This window comes from Chiloscyllium plagiosum, unplaced genomic scaffold, assembly GCF_037043375.1.
Source record: "Chiloscyllium plagiosum isolate Xiang-an unplaced genomic scaffold, Cpla_swu_hap1 HiC_scaffold_1, whole genome shotgun sequence".
Classification (NCBI taxonomy): Eukaryota; Metazoa; Chordata; class Chondrichthyes; order Orectolobiformes; family Hemiscylliidae; genus Chiloscyllium; species Chiloscyllium plagiosum.
Window position 1 is genome coordinate 71,439,697 of NW_028270139.1, and position 15,719 is coordinate 71,455,415.

The window sequence follows — 15,719 nt, forward strand, 5'->3', positions numbered from 1 at the left end:
CACTCAGCTAACTTCTGCAACTTCTTAGTCATCTCACTCACCCACCGGCACTGCCCCTCTGAATTGTTCAGCAAGATCCACAATGAATACCTCTCTTTGCATTTCCTCCGAGACCATTTGCATAGTCACAAAAATGCCTCCATCAACATTAACAGGGCAACACAGTGGCTCAGTGGTTAACACTACTACCTCACAGCGCCAGGGACCCAGGTTCGATTCCATCCTTGGGTGGCTGTCGATGTGGAATTTGTACATTCTCCCTGAGTCTGTGTGGGATTCCTTTGGGTGCTCTGGTTTCCTCCTACAGTCTGAAGAATGCAGGTTAGGTGAATTGACCATCCTAAATTACCAAGGATGTTCAGGCTAGCTGGATTAGCCACAGGAAATGTGGGATCACAGAGATAGGGTAGGCGTTTGGGATCCCCTTCAGAGGATTGGTGTAAATTAGGTGGGCCTGTTGGCCTGCTTCCACATTATAGGGATTCTATGATTCGATTATTAACCTTATCTAAATAACTATATTAATGCCATGACTTTGGTTTAAGATTGCCTCAAAGGCAGTAAATACTTGACCTCTTATGGAAGTCATCCTAATCAGCTTTGTTCACCCAAATTGATGGAACGGGGTTTTAATCTTGATCGTGGTGTAACCTTAAATCTCTTCGGGTCTCTCCTGCTGCTCTGATACGCATTCAACGTAGAGTATCATCCCGTGCTTCAAACAGTCATCTGTTTTAAGTTGTTACTGACTGACCAAGTTGTCCCTTAGATAACCCAAACTGAATGACATTCTCCTTGATGATTTCAAATTCTATCCTAGCACCTTTGTCCTTGATTTTCTTTCTAATCACACCGTAACCAATTTAATGTTATTTACTCATATCCTGCCACACTTGTTTCCGTTCACAGTCAAATACAAACTATTTACCTTGCCATTTTGTCCCTACAAATTGTGAATGGTTTCATTTCTTATCTTTCAAAACTGATAACAACTCTTCCTCAAAAAACAAGACTTAACTCCACTATCTTTGAAATGTTACCATCAAATCTCCAACCTCCCATCCTTCCTAAAATCCCTGAACAATTTATCGCTTTTCAAATCTGTATTCAGCCATCCTACAACTCCATTTTGAATCTCTGAAATCAGGCTTCCACTCCACCAATTTCATTAAACTAGCCCAGATTAAAGTTACAAATGAAACGTTGTTACAATGCAACAATAATTCTCATTATGCCAACTTTACTGTTGTCTTTGATCTTGTCAAGTATACCATTCTCCTCCAACATCTCTCCTCCATTATCCAGCTCAGTCGACTGCCCAACACTTTTACCTATTTGTTCAACTGTTACCAATTTTGGTAAAGTCCTAAAGCCCTTTAAATTCTCCCCATTCACTGCACAATCTCTGGTCTTCCAATTCTGGCCCAATGTAGATCTTTATTGTTCTACCAATCTCTAGAACTCTTTCTGCAAACAGCTCCAGCTTTTCAACTCATTTTCCTTTTATGACATCTTCAAAAATTATTTGTTTGAGCAAGCTTCTTTCTGTTCGCTGCTCCTGATGGTTTATTCTTGTCCAATGTGTCCTAATTATCCCTCTGCTTAGGTACATGTTCCTATGTTAAAGGTCCTATTTAAATACAGATTATTATTACTGACATTGCAAATTTGTTTCCTCAGTCAGGCTGTCGTCTCTACATGAACTGTTCCACTTCAGATTTTGATGATATTTGTCAGTTTTGAAAGTAAATCTGCATTTATCAAAACTGCTTTGCCACTCTGGAGTGGTAGAACCACTAGATGAGGTTCCAGATAAATTGAGTGCTGCTCTAAGCCGTTCCCTAATCTATGAGGATTACTGATAAAAACAAATCCAAATTAAACCAAGTAAATTATACTGCTTCACTCTTTTATTGCTACATCATCTCACTGCATCTTAAATTTGTATCATTCTTTTTCAGGAAGGCACAAATATTTTGTTCAGAATAAAGCTACTTTTCAAAATACAGCAAATATTAAATTCCAAATACTTTTCAATTACTGACCTCCTAATCCTGGTCTCAACCGATTGTCATAGCCGTCCAAGAGTCGGTCAAGAATTCTTGTAAAGATGGTAATGTTGTCCCTTGCTTCATCTTCCACTGAACCAGGCTCCCCTCTTCTGAAACAAATTGTAAACACTGAAATTCAAAATCTGACCAGTAACTTCCTGCAGTCATATACAACAGAGTGTTGCATGTTTAATTAAGGATTTACACACAAAATGTTTTAATACCAATTCAATGCAGCCCTGCTACCACAGACACCAGAGTCAGGGGTTATGTGACAAGAATAAGATCTCTCTAGCCAAAATTAATGCAATACATAATAAAAATTAAAACGTCAAGAGAATATTTCTTTGTTCATGTTTATAATAAAATTGTAAACATGTGTGTTTCCGAATTTTTCTGTAAACGCTACACAAATAAAATATTTCCCCATGGTCATTCCCCTGAACAGCACCAGCACAAAACAAACCAGTCAGACAGAGTTAGTTTCAGAAAATCGCAACAGGAGTGTAAAGCATGATTGTACAATGATTTAGTGAATTTAGAAACATTTCTTTTGTACTTCTATTCCGAACGATTAGTTTTAGGTTTGAAACTGGGCGAGGCAAAAGCAATTCAAGTCTTCAGTTATTCTTCAAAGTAATACTTTTTATTATATCTTATACTAAGTACAACAAGAAATGGTAAGCTTGTACCAGCCTCCTACAGGTGTTATATTAAACAATCAAGAATCTATTTTCTTTGAGTATTTATGTCCATATGTTGAATCTCTTTCATTCCAATGTCTTACCAGACTGTGTGAACTCTGCCCACACAGTAGTATTTATATGAAATGGGATGCAGCATTGTTGCTCCAGGGCTCCATTTCCTCATACAGTGCTAAAGATAAAGTTCAGTTTACCTTTCCCAAAGGTCCCCAGTTTACCTGACTGACAGACTCAGGTTATCGGAAAACATAGACCAGGTTCCTACTCGTAACAAGAGATGCTGTATATTACAAATAAATATATCCTAACCATAGAAAAATGACTATGCACAGTCAACATATTAACCTCTACTTGTTAAAATTCTAACCTTCATCTAAAACTCTTGAAAAAAAAGTTACCAGTAATCTTACTGGACCAGACATAGAGAAAAAAATTGTATTATGGATGGAGGGGAAAGATATACAGTACTGGGGAAAGAGTTGACTGTCACCAGTCCTCAGAATACAATGGAGGTGATCTTTTTGTTCCTCAATTTCTTTGGTTCTCTGAGCTTTTCCTTCAGGTTTTTCCTAATGAAGAACAATATGTCTGGCCATTTGTTTCTGCTAATACAGCAGCTAGAGGGTGTATTTGTATTTAGTTATGAATATTTAGTTGAGTTTCAAGACTTACAAAAACATGAGCTGGACAGGAGTCTACTAAGACAAACTGAGAGTGTTAACTTAGTTTGATTAACATTTTATGAGGTAACAGTAAATTATTATCTGTCTGATCTTTTTTGTCAATGTCTGAATGTTTACTTGAAGATTAAGAGGTGTGAAGTTGAGTAAAGCTTCTTTTAGAGATATTACAATGCCCCTATTCACTGACACGTGTGTAGGATTATAGGAGAAAAGCAGATTTTTGATTGTTTTCCCATCACCATGTCTTGCCATTGGTTCTGTGCACAATGCATATCAGGGAAATAAACCTGGTGAAAACATGGTGACCATGAAGGAAGGATGAGGGGGGAGGGGAGAGGGGGCATGCTGCCTCAACTACGCTTACTTTTCAAACGGTTTCCAAATCTGGCCAACGCTTCATTACTCTTCTGCAGGGCAGCCCTGACTCCATGAAAAATGCAGTGGGGCTGTGAAATGTCTATTCCAAAACAGAACTGGCCAGGTTACAAGTATAGAGAGTCAGCTCACTAACTGTACTCTTATCCTATGCCAGTGAAAACTGATGTTGCGGAGAGTCCGAAAATTGAGTCCCGAATGCCAACTTCAAATGAACCCTGACTTTACCTGATTCGGCAAAGATCTAGGCCATAGCATTTAACCTGTTGTTATTCCAGATATCCTTCATGTGCTACTTTACACATATTACTTTAAAAAGTATTGGTTACATAAAAGTATTTAGACTGGTAAATTTGTATTTTGTTAATGCTTATCTATCTTGAGAGTTTATTTCCTTATTTCTGCTTCCTTTTTTATTCTAATCCAGTTTCACAGTTCATTCCATATGCAGGGTTTGCAACCTTCAATCTACTAGCTCGTCAGTCTTCTGAACGAAATTGTTTAAGTTTCTGAAACATTTAGACAATATAACATACTTTTCCCTTCAAAGGGTCCCACCAGTTTGGCAGTTCAGGGAGAAGCTAACTTATCCTCTGCCAATTACAAAAGAAAAATCAATACTCCTCAAAAGGATGCATATGACTCTGTGCCAATGTGTGTATTCGGAGTAATGCATCAACTTAATTTCATTCAGAGTTCCAATGTATTAAACTACCTCAATTCACATATGCCAGTGACAACAAAATCTGTTCTACACACTAAAATGCTACCACTTATTAAAATTGAGAATGTGCAACTCTTAAAGTGAACCTCTTAACACTTAGCTAAAGTGGCACTTTAGCAAAATCAATTTAAAAAGATTTGCCTCTGTCATGTCAACATCAGAAAATGAAACTGTCTTTAATACTGACCCGAGTTTCATTCATGCCTGAGCTACTATTTGCCAAAAAATTAATGTAAAAAAAAAACTTGTTGACTTTAGCACACAATTCCTATTCTCTCAGCTAACAGAATTTGACAGATCCACTGATAAATTTCAAAATTATTGTCAGCATGACTTCTGGTCTGCTATCTTCTATTCCACTTTTACACCCTGCTTCCAAGCCCATTCCAAAAGGAACTGTAAAATTCCAGTCAATGTCAATTGTGAACATTGAGCTGAATTTCAATAAAACAAAGAATTGTGGATGCTGAAGATCTGAAACAAAAATTGAAATTGCTGGAGAAGAGACTCTGGATTCAAAGTGTTATCTCTGCTTTTTCTCCACAGATGCTTTCAGATCCGCTGAGCTGAATTTCAACATTTCTTTAAGTTCAGCTGATCCAAATTACCATAGTATGCTAGAACTGCTCTACAAGCCCAGATATTAATTCCATTATGTTGTCTATTATGTTACTCAATGACTGAAAACGTAGGACACAAATGTGATTCACAGGTTCTACCCTGCAATGTACGTTCTCTCAGGAAATCTCTCAGGTATCTTTGGAAACCTGGGACTTAATTCATTTCAAAATGGACAGCATTATCAATTTACCATTTCTTTCTTCTTTGTCCTCTCTATTCCATTGATCATCTTTCATGACTGTCATCTACCACTGATCTATTTTTATTAATCAATTTGTGACTGCAAAGTACACCAACCTCAATCTTAGAGGCTCTCCCCTCCTCTTTTACTGAAACAAAAAGCAGAGAGTATGAGAAGTGATACTCCAGAATCGTACAGCTGCATAAAATATTAGCATCAAAGAAGATGCAACTGAATATAGATAAACTATTCCTTAAATTGACCTATTAGCAATGTGTATCTAGATAAGACATGATACAGTAGATATAGAAATGATAAAAATCAACAGAGGAGGAACCCAGAAGCAATCTTGAAAGATTAAACACAAAGGCTGAAGTTAAACAAGTGCAAAACAAACTCGCGGCTCAAATAAGAAACTGTAAGTTGAGTTTACCTATCCTGTTATATATTCTTTTGTTCTTTGAATGATAACCCTTTGCACACCACGAAACACCTTCCCAACCTTGTTCAGTTCTAAATAAATTGTATACTGAGCATCCTGCAATAATTTGCTTTCACACTGACTGCTTACAATGTGTGCTGCTGACAACCTGCATAGTTCCCAGGGTCCATGTCAGTAATCTGTTCACTTCGAGCTGTGTCTACCAATCTTATCCAACATTACCTAACCAGCTCAGAAAGAAATCCAGAAAGGATGGCTGGAAGAAACTGAAATTTGTAAATAACTTTAGCATTCAAAGAATATTAAAAATTCTATACTAACAGTAAGCACACTCTTTTTATTATTTGTATTCTTCACAGACTATCCATCTCACAGATTTGGGTGGAATGGGGGCCTAGACAGGAAAAACATGATACTAGCAAAAGCCATTTTGTGAAAATGCTTGGATGCTGAACAAATTTAACAGCAATTAAATGAATGAGGGATACTACATATAACAGCTGATAAACATGGTCGGTGAAAACCAGGATGCAGCAAGAGAATGAATAATCTTAACTGGACCTCTGGGACATTTTTGTGGTTAAATGGCAACAACAAAGAATTAACAATTACACTATGAGCTGCTTAGTATCAAACTACTTCCACAAGAGACAAATAAGTGTGAGGACCTCCTAACCTCCGGAGCTCAGTAAACAGATAAATAAGACACTTTCTGAGCAGCTAACATGAACTAACAATCCCCTTCCAATTGGTGAAAATGAAACAATCGCCTGATCAAACAGTAATGATGGATTTATCAACTTATCCAGGAATAAACTTTTCTGATTTTGCAAAGTGTTGAGAATCTCATTTCTTATGATCTTATATTACAAATTACTGCATGTGCTATGTACTATTTTCAAAACATTTGTAAAAATAATACTATGCAAATTTGAATTTTCACATTTCCAGCGGATGAGACTCCATGTCAGGAGGACAAAGTTAAAGGTTGTTCTTTAGCAACTCAGTTATGAAAAAAGGACTTATTTTGGTGCACCTTTAACATAGTTCAAATTAAAAGCTACAGAAATGAATGAGAAGAGACTGATCTTCAAACTAATGTGGTTGGTGAAGGCTGCTGGTCACACAGAGTCAGAGAGATGTACAGCACGGAAACAGATCATTCGGTGCAACTCGTCCATGCCGACCAGATATCTAAAATTAATCTATTCCCCTTTTGCCAACAGTAGGCCCATAAACCTTTCCTATTCATATACCCATCCAGATGTCATTTAAATGTTGTCATTTTACCAGCCTGCACCACTTCCTCTGGCAGCTCATTCCATACACACACCATCCTCTGTGTGAAAACGTTTCCCCTTAGGTCCCTTTTAAATCTTTCCCCTCTCACACTTTACCTATGCCCTCTATGTCTGGACTCCCTGACCCCAGGTAAAGGACCGTGTCTACTTAGCCTATCCCTATCCCTCATGACTTTATAAACCTCTATAAGGTCACCCCTCAGCCTCTGACACTCCAGGGAAAACAGCCCCAGCCTATTCAACCTCTCCTTATAGCTCAAACCCTCCAAACCTGGCAACATCCTTGAAAATCTTTTCTGAACCCTTTCAAGTTTCACAACATCCTTCCTATAGGAGGGAGACCAGAATTGCACACACTACTCCAAAAGTGGCTCAGCCAATGTTCTGTACAGCTACACCTTGACCTCCCAACTCCTATATTCAATGCTCTAACCAATAAAGGAAAGCATACTAAATGCTTTCTTCACTATCCTATCTATCTGCAACTCCACTTTCAAGGAACTATGAACCTGCACTCCAAGGTCTCTTTGTTCTGCAACACTCCCCAGGACCTTACCATTAAGTTTACAAGTCCACATGTATTTGAACGGAACTAGCCATTTAACACAGGTCTTGCAAGTAATAAGAATAGATCAGGCCACCCACTAGAATATAAACTTTTGAACTTTCATGAGCCTAGTTGAAGAATATTTCCTGCAACTTAGCAGGGTATAAAATATTAATTAATAAAAACCTTACACTCAATGTTGAAAGTTTAATAAGCATGTCATCAACCAATGGTAACCTATCTTTGGTTAGGAAATCTGGCTATCCTCCAAAATTTCCACAGTAACAATACGCTCCATCAGAACAGTAAGAAATGCTACCTCTGCTAATTAATCAGTATATTGAGCAGGGATTCAACAAAGAATAACGTGATAATTTATTTCAACAAAAATTTGGGATTCAGGAGAATGACAAAACTGGGTGCAATGGCTTTAATGTATGGTCATAGCTAGAGATCCTGTAGCTTGGAATTAGATGGAATGATTAGACTTGATCAGAAACAAGGCCTTAATGATCCATCAGTCCCTTCCTTTGGATTTTCCATTTATTTTAATGGGCAGCACAGTGGCTGATGTTGCTCGATATTGTAATATTTCTCCAACACCATCTTGAATAAAAGCAACATCCCATTAGCAGATAATTATGCATTAGTTATACTTTTTGCAGGTCAAATACACAAGGACAAGCTTCTCCCTGTTTGCCAAGGCAACAGATCATCTAAACTTTCCAGTTAGGTGACCATTGAAAATGCTGTAACATCTGTCCTACCAGATCCAGAGTACCAATATACCATATGATCTGTACCAAAGGACCTTGGCTTGAGCCAATACATACTTCAAATGTATAACAGGATTCCATCTGAAACTACTGCTGGCTGTGAGGCTTTGGCCATTGGAAGGTGTGTCAAATCATAGCAAACTGAATAAAATAACAATGAAATACTCTCAAAACAAGAGTCAAAATTCCAGACAAAATTGTATTGAAATATAAAATTTAATCAACAGGCATTAGATAGTGACTATGTCGCAAAGTAATTCCTCAATCCACCTGTAGGAAATCCTGTGATGGTTCATTCTCCACTTATTGAGTTATAGATTCAGAGGTCTACAGCACAGAAAAAAGCCTTTTCGCCCATCGAGTCTGCACCAGTCAAAAACAACCACCTAACTATTCTAATCCCATTCTCCATCCCTTAACTCATAGCCTTGCATGCCTTAACATCACACATGTTTAAATACGTAGAAAAACAAAACCTCTGGGAAGTAACCACTATCTGAGCAGATTAAGTTGCAAGAACACGCAGTTACTTGGGTTAGGAAAAATCGGGACCACTTCCTCCTCAGAAAACTAAATCGTTCTTAACAAAAATAACTCAAATGGACATTAATCTGTATTCCTAGAAACGACAGTATATCTAAGAATTGACTGTCTTGGAGATGACATATACACACACTATCAACTTTGAGATATTTTGAGTTACTTGCTTATGTAAATTGGTATTCAGTGTGCCTGTTATGGATTGGGTTATGTCAGACAGTTTGGAGCTAGGGAATTGGGATATCCAAGCACTCAAAATCAGAAAGCAATTGAGAAAGTAAAGGATGCAGTAGAGCTATGTCATGGAGATTTTTCAATCAGCCTGTTCAGTCATATCATTATGCATGGAGACTATCTAACATCCCAAACCCAAGCATCTTTAGCTGCTTCATCAATGAAAATGAGAAACTGGTGTATTGGTTGTTGGTGTCATTGTCAGGATATACCAGCACTATTTCTAACCCAAGAATCCTGCCCCACGTTACATTCTACAACTCAGTTATTGAATTTTTTGTACTGATTTCTATCTCCAACCTCTCAACCCACTAACAATGCTCGTCACAAGGTTACCCACAATTTGTTGCACATTTTTAAAACTACCTCACAACTCAGAACACATTGAGGATAGTAATAGACTTCAGAAAGATGAAGACAAACAGGTGAGACATATATTGGATAAAATGTATTGATGTAAGTATGAAGAGATGGATTTTGAAGGAAAATGAGAGGAAGTCACATAAAACTAAATAGTACAATTTTAAAGAGGATACGAGAATGGAGAGACAGGCAAAGGCTGAGAGTGCACATTTATGTATGGGGAGATTTCAGATACAGAAGCCATTGAAGATGGCTGAACAATTTGATCAGATCATTAAAAATGCATACAGGGGTCATAAGCTGCCTTCTAGGAATGCTGCAGACCATGTGCTGTAGATAGACCCACAATGCCCTTAGGGAGGGAATTCCAAGATTTTGACCCAGAGACAGGGAAGGAACACTGATATATTTCCAAGTTAGGATGGCAAGTGGCTTGGAGTGGAATTTGAAGGTGGTGGTGTTCCCATGTATTTGCTGCCCTTGACCTTCTGCATGGAAGTAATCGTGGATGTTGAAGGAACTGTCTGCGAATCTTTGATGATTTTCTGCAGTGCATCATGCAGAAAGTAACCATTTCTGCTAATGACTCCAGCCCAAGAGAATCGAGGAAGAGCCACTGGAAGAGCCCTGGTGGCAGAAAACCGCCCCTGACTAGCAACAGGAATAGGGAATGACCAGGAGTAGGTCCCTATCCCAACAGCAGTCCATGGGAATCATTACCATCCCATCTGCAGAAACGAGGAATCCATCTCAGTGCCATCAGCAACACCTGGGGAAAAGTCACCCCTCAATGGGGCAAATTACCATATTTCAACATCCGAGCAGGACAGACTGGAACATAGATACATTATAACGGGTCCAGTCCATTCAGTCTGTTGAGGCTCAACAACCACGTCACAACAAAAGCTGAGGTTATGGCTCGCAGCACTGTTCGAACAAGTTCCCATTTTGAAAACTATACTAAAACGAAAACATATTATTAGATAACAGTCTAAATAGGGACTGCAGTAGTGGTAAAACTGATAATCAAGGGTTAAAAAAATGCATTAAGCATTATTAAATAATTGAAACTGCACATTACCTGTGTGTGAAGAGTTCATTTGTTTTTGGGTACATTACTGTAGCAAACGATTATATATAACAGTTTTTTCATGTGCAGTGACTGATATATGTCTCTCAGCTCCAGTATTGAAAAATAGATATCAGGCTCAATATGTCTCCTTATCCTTAGCTTAGTCCGAATTCTTCCCATTCCTCACTCATAGCCTCACCATGCTACTCTTCAGCAACGCTGCAAAACCCTCACCCAATCACGACTAGTAATTTGGTTCTTCGTGACATTCAAACCCAAGGTTCCACAGTCAATGCTGGCTTCCCATTTGATAAAGTCCAAGTATAATACAGGGATCAGCCATGGCTCAGTGGGTAGCACTTTCATCAGAGTCAGAAAGTCATGGGTGATTAACAGAAATTAAACAGAAGATAATAGTGTTCATGGTATTCAATGACACTAATATTAAGTATTGCTGCAGCTAAGGTGACTTTGAATTTTAATTAAAATACTTGTTCATTACACGGTGTAGGATTTGCCTTCCTGGCTAGACCTTTAGGAAAGAATGAAAGTGTTTGACCTCATAATCATTATCAGTATCCTCTTCAGGACCTGCCTGACCCTTTTGTTAATAAGGAAGCATTTCCTTTTGGATAATTTTTCAAGTGTTTTCAATAGGTCACTGCAACCTAATCTGAAAAACACAAGCTTTGCTTCAAGCTGTTTATTTCATTCTGTACCTTTGTTTGCATCCAGACTGAAATGTAAGCCTTGTATATTTTCTTTTAGTTTTGATTCATGGATTTCCTCCTAGCATATAAACTGTAGTTCAAAAGCATATCCCTTGTGCGCAAAGGTTCATACATCAACAATTAATATTCTATCAAGGACTGTGACAATGCTAACTGTGGTAGTTGAAAGCTTTTAAGGATAGCCGACATGCAAGTTTAGAATGGTTCCATGCACACTATATGTTTATAGATTGGAATCTCTACCAACTATGGATTTTGAGCATGGATTTTTCATGATAGTTGCTGAAAATTCCATGTTGAAAAATCCTCTGAGGGAGCTGGATCAGTGTGTGTGCGCGTGTTCAAGGACTCTCCTAAAAGAAAAAAAATTAAACAAAATAAAGAGGAGGGTTCCCTTTGATGTGAAGGGCACTGCCTGTCACTGGCCACTCGGATGTTTCCTTTCTTCCTGGAGGTGGAAACTGAATAAAGATTTGTGCACCTTGTGTCTCTCACTGTGTCTCACACCTGCACACACACATGGGTGCTGGGGAAAGAATAAGCACTACCGCAGTTAGCCGGTAGTGTGGGGGTAATAAAGGAAATAAAGAGGAGTGTTCCTCGTTAGTATAGTGGACACTATCCCCGCCTGTCACGTGGGAGACCGGGGTTCAATTCCCTACCAGGGAAGCTGCAGTCTTTTCAGTGTCAAGCTCCATACCTTAAGCCAGGAGTGCCAGTTTCAAGTCCCGTTGGCGCCAGAGGTGTGCATTAACATCTCCGAGCAGTCTGCTCTTGAAAACAATATAAAGAGGAGTGTCAGACATCCTGTGCACTCTGAGACCTGGCTCTGAGGGAGCTGATTCAGTGTCAATGGCTTCCCACACGTAAATAAAAAAAGAGTTACGTGGTGGCAGGATACTGGCCTCTGTGGAATTATTTCAGTGGTGACTTCAAACAGAAACTATAACTATCTTTGTCATTGGAAAACCGGCAAGTGGAGCATATGAGTTTGCAGCATACTCCAATGCAAGTGGACAATGTAACCAGTCTGATTGAGCTTGGGGGACTTGAGTGAAGGAAATTGCATAGCCTCGCTCAGGACATATCCTGATCAGAGGGATCCTCGGTCAGCCCACAGAAAAGAAAAAGCAAAACAACCACAAATGGTCAAACTGTTCTTCAGGATCCATGCCAACAAGAGATTGTAGTTGCTGCCAGTACGCAGACCAGAGACAGTAAGAGTTCCACTAGATCCAAACTGGAGTAAGAGAACTCCTAGGTAAAAACAATGACTGCAGATGCTGGAAACCAGATTCTGGATCAGTGGTGCTGGAAGAGCACAGCAATTCAGGCAGCATCCGAGGACAGGCAAAATCGACGTTTCGGGCAAAAGCCCTTCATCAGGAACCCTTTACTCCTGATGAAGGGCTTTTGCCCGAAACGTCGATTTTGCCTGTCCTCGGATGCTGCCTGAATTGCTGTGCTCTTCCAGCACCACTGATCCAGAATAAGAGAACTCCTAGGCTAGTGTCCAAGGGATTGCACACCCTGGAGAGTCCACCTACATCTGGTTTGGAACAGTTACATTGTTTAGCAACATCAAATCAGAACCAATCAAAATAAACATCTAGTTAAAAGGTCATCTGGTTCAAATATAAGTTGATACTGGCACAACGGTTTCAGTGATCACAGAATTAGTCTTTAACAAAATTCACTCTGGAATCTAACCATTAAGACCTCGGCTAGACTATATTGGTGATCCTTTACAGATTAAGGTGCAACTTTGGTTCCAGTCTCCGATGAGAAGCATCTGGTTCAATTCCCACTGATTTTAGTAAAAGGCTCAGGCCTAAGCTTGAGAGGACGATTGGTCGAGAAAGATTCACTGAGATTGGCTCAACATTTTTCAATTAGAAAATGGCTGCCTGAGTGAAGTCCTAATTAAATACCTGGGTGTTTTTCAAGAAGGTCGAGAGACTTTCAAAGGAATTGAGAGTGTGGTGCTGGAAAAGCACAGGTCAGGCAGCATGCAAGGAGCAGGAGAATCGACGTTTCGGGCATAAGCCCTTCATGAGGAGGGGCTCTTGCCCGAAACATCAATTCTCCTAGTCCTCGGATGCTGCCTGACCGGCTATGCTTTTCCAGCACCCCACTCTCGACTCTGATCTCCAGCATCTGCAGTCCTCACTTTCACCTAGGACTTTCAAAGGAGCTGAGGCCACCATGTATGTTGATCGGGAAGGAGTTCCACGATTCTGCAAGGGTTGCCCAGTGCCATTTGCCTTATGGACAAAAGAAGAGGCAGGAGCTTGGAAAGCGAAGGAATCATCACACCAGTCCAGTTTGCAGAATGGGCTGAGGCGGCCGTAATGACTGTGAAGCCCAATGGAGATTTTAAACAAACCATTTTTCTCACCGCCGGATAAATACTCAATCCCTATCATACAGGAGTTATACGCAGAGCTGGTGGGGGGGGGGGGCGGGGGCGGGGGGGGGGGGGGGGACTATCCTTCAAAAAGCTGGAGCCATGCATACCTGCAGTTGCAGTTAGATGAGGATTGCCTGAAATATGCTCCAATTAGGGTTTGGACCAAGATTGCCATTTGGGGTATCATCAGCCACTGCAATTTGTCAGTGGATGATGGAGAAAATTTTGCAAGGTCTACCGCAGATTGCTATTTATCTGGATAAGTCGCTAATTGGAAGACCAATAAAAAGCACTTGGAAAACTTGGACATAATCCTTTGGCATTTCTCCAGATGGACATACACCTTAGAAAGGAAAAATGTAAATGCCAGGCATCCCAATTGACCTACAGAGTCGACAAGACTGGGTTACATCCACTGGAAGATAAAGTGGGAGCAATCAGTGGTACCCTGGCTCCCACATCTATACTCGAACTTAAGTCTTTCCTTGGGCTGGTGAATTATTACAGAAAGTTCATACATAATCTGCCCTCCATTCTGGCACCAGTACATCAATTCTTTAAAAAAAGATAAAAACAATGACTGCAGATGCTGGAAACCAGATTCTGGATCAGTGGTGCTGGAAGAGCACAGCAATTCAGGCAGCATCCGAGGAGCTTCAGCAAAATCGACGTTTCGGGCAAAAGCCCTTCATCAGGAATAAAGGCAGTGAGCCTGAAGCGTGGAGAGATAAACTAGGGGAGGGTGGGGGTGGGGAGAGAGTAGCATAGAGTACAATGGGTGAGTGGGGGAGGAGATGAAGGTGATAGGTCAGGGAGGAGAGGGTGGAGTGGAATTTTACCTGCGCATCCACTAATATCATTTATTGTATCCGTTGCTCCCGATGCGGTCTCCTCTACATTGGGGAGACTGGGCGCCTCCTAGCAGAGCGCTTTAGGGAACATCTCCGAGACACCCGCACCAATCAACCAAACCGCCCCGTGGCCCAACATTTCAACTCCCCCTCCCACTCTGCCGAGGACATGGAGGTTCTGGGCCTCCTTCACCGCCGCTCCCTCACCGCCAGACGCCTGGAGGAAGAACGCCTCATCTTCCGCCTCGGAACACTTCAACCCCAGGGCATCAATGTGGACTTCAACAGCTTCCTCATTTCCCCTTCCCCCACCTCATCCTAGTTTCAAACTTCCAGTCCCCTTGATTTGTCCGGACTTATCCGACCTGCCTAGCTCCTTTTCCATCTATCCACTCCACCCTCTCCTCCCTGACCTATCACCTTCATCTCCTCCCCCACTCACCCATTGTACTCTATGCTACTCTCTCCCCACACCCACCCTCCCCTAGCTTATCTCTCCACGCTTCAGGCTCACTGCCTTTATTCCTGATGAAGGGCTTTTGCCCGAAACGTCGATTTTGCTGAAGCTCCTCGATGCTGCCTGAACTGCTGTGCTCTTCCAGCACCACTGATCCAGAATCTTTAAAAAAAGGGTCAACTTTGCAAATGGTTGCATAACCAAGGCATAGTCTTCACAGAACTGAAGAAACAGTTATCTTCCTCCAAGATGTTGGCACACTATGATGCCAAGAGAAATCAGGTATTAATATGTGATGCCTCCCCATAGGTGGCCCAATGGAGAGGAACGCTCAATATTGTGTTCATCCAGGAGTTTGGATAATGCAGAGTGTGTTGCTGGAAAAGCACAGCAGTTCAGGCAACATCCAAAGAGCAGGAGAATCAACATTTCGGGAATAAGCCCTTCATCAGGAATTCTTGGTGTAATTCCTGATGAAGGACTTATTCCCAGAACGTCGATTGTCTTGCTCCTCGGATGCTGCCTGACCTGCTGTGCTTTTCCAGCACCTGCAGTCCTCACTTTCTACTACTTTGGATAATGCAGAAGGAAGGTTTTGCAATCATATTTGGAGTCAAGAAATTCCACCAATACGTTTACACATGTAATTTTTAATA

General features: G+C 40.5%; 1 protein-coding gene across 8 annotated transcripts in view; it reads right to left on the minus strand.

Moving 5' to 3' along the window:
• LOC122550669 (gamma-aminobutyric acid receptor subunit alpha-2) overlaps positions 1 to 15,719 on the minus strand; it is a 256,406-nt gene that overhangs the window by 163,111 nt on the left and 77,576 nt on the right. For 5 of the 8 annotated variants that reach the window (XM_043691775.2, XM_043691756.2, XM_043691764.2 and 2 more), the window contains one exon: positions 2,046 to 2,161. In XM_043691775.2, the coding sequence (XP_043547710.1) occupies positions 2,046 to 2,161 (116 nt within the window). The remainder of the gene's footprint in view (positions 1 to 2,045; positions 2,162 to 15,719) is intronic. The other 3 variants (XM_087987813.1, XM_087987812.1, XM_087987799.1) reach the window with 1 other exon arrangement.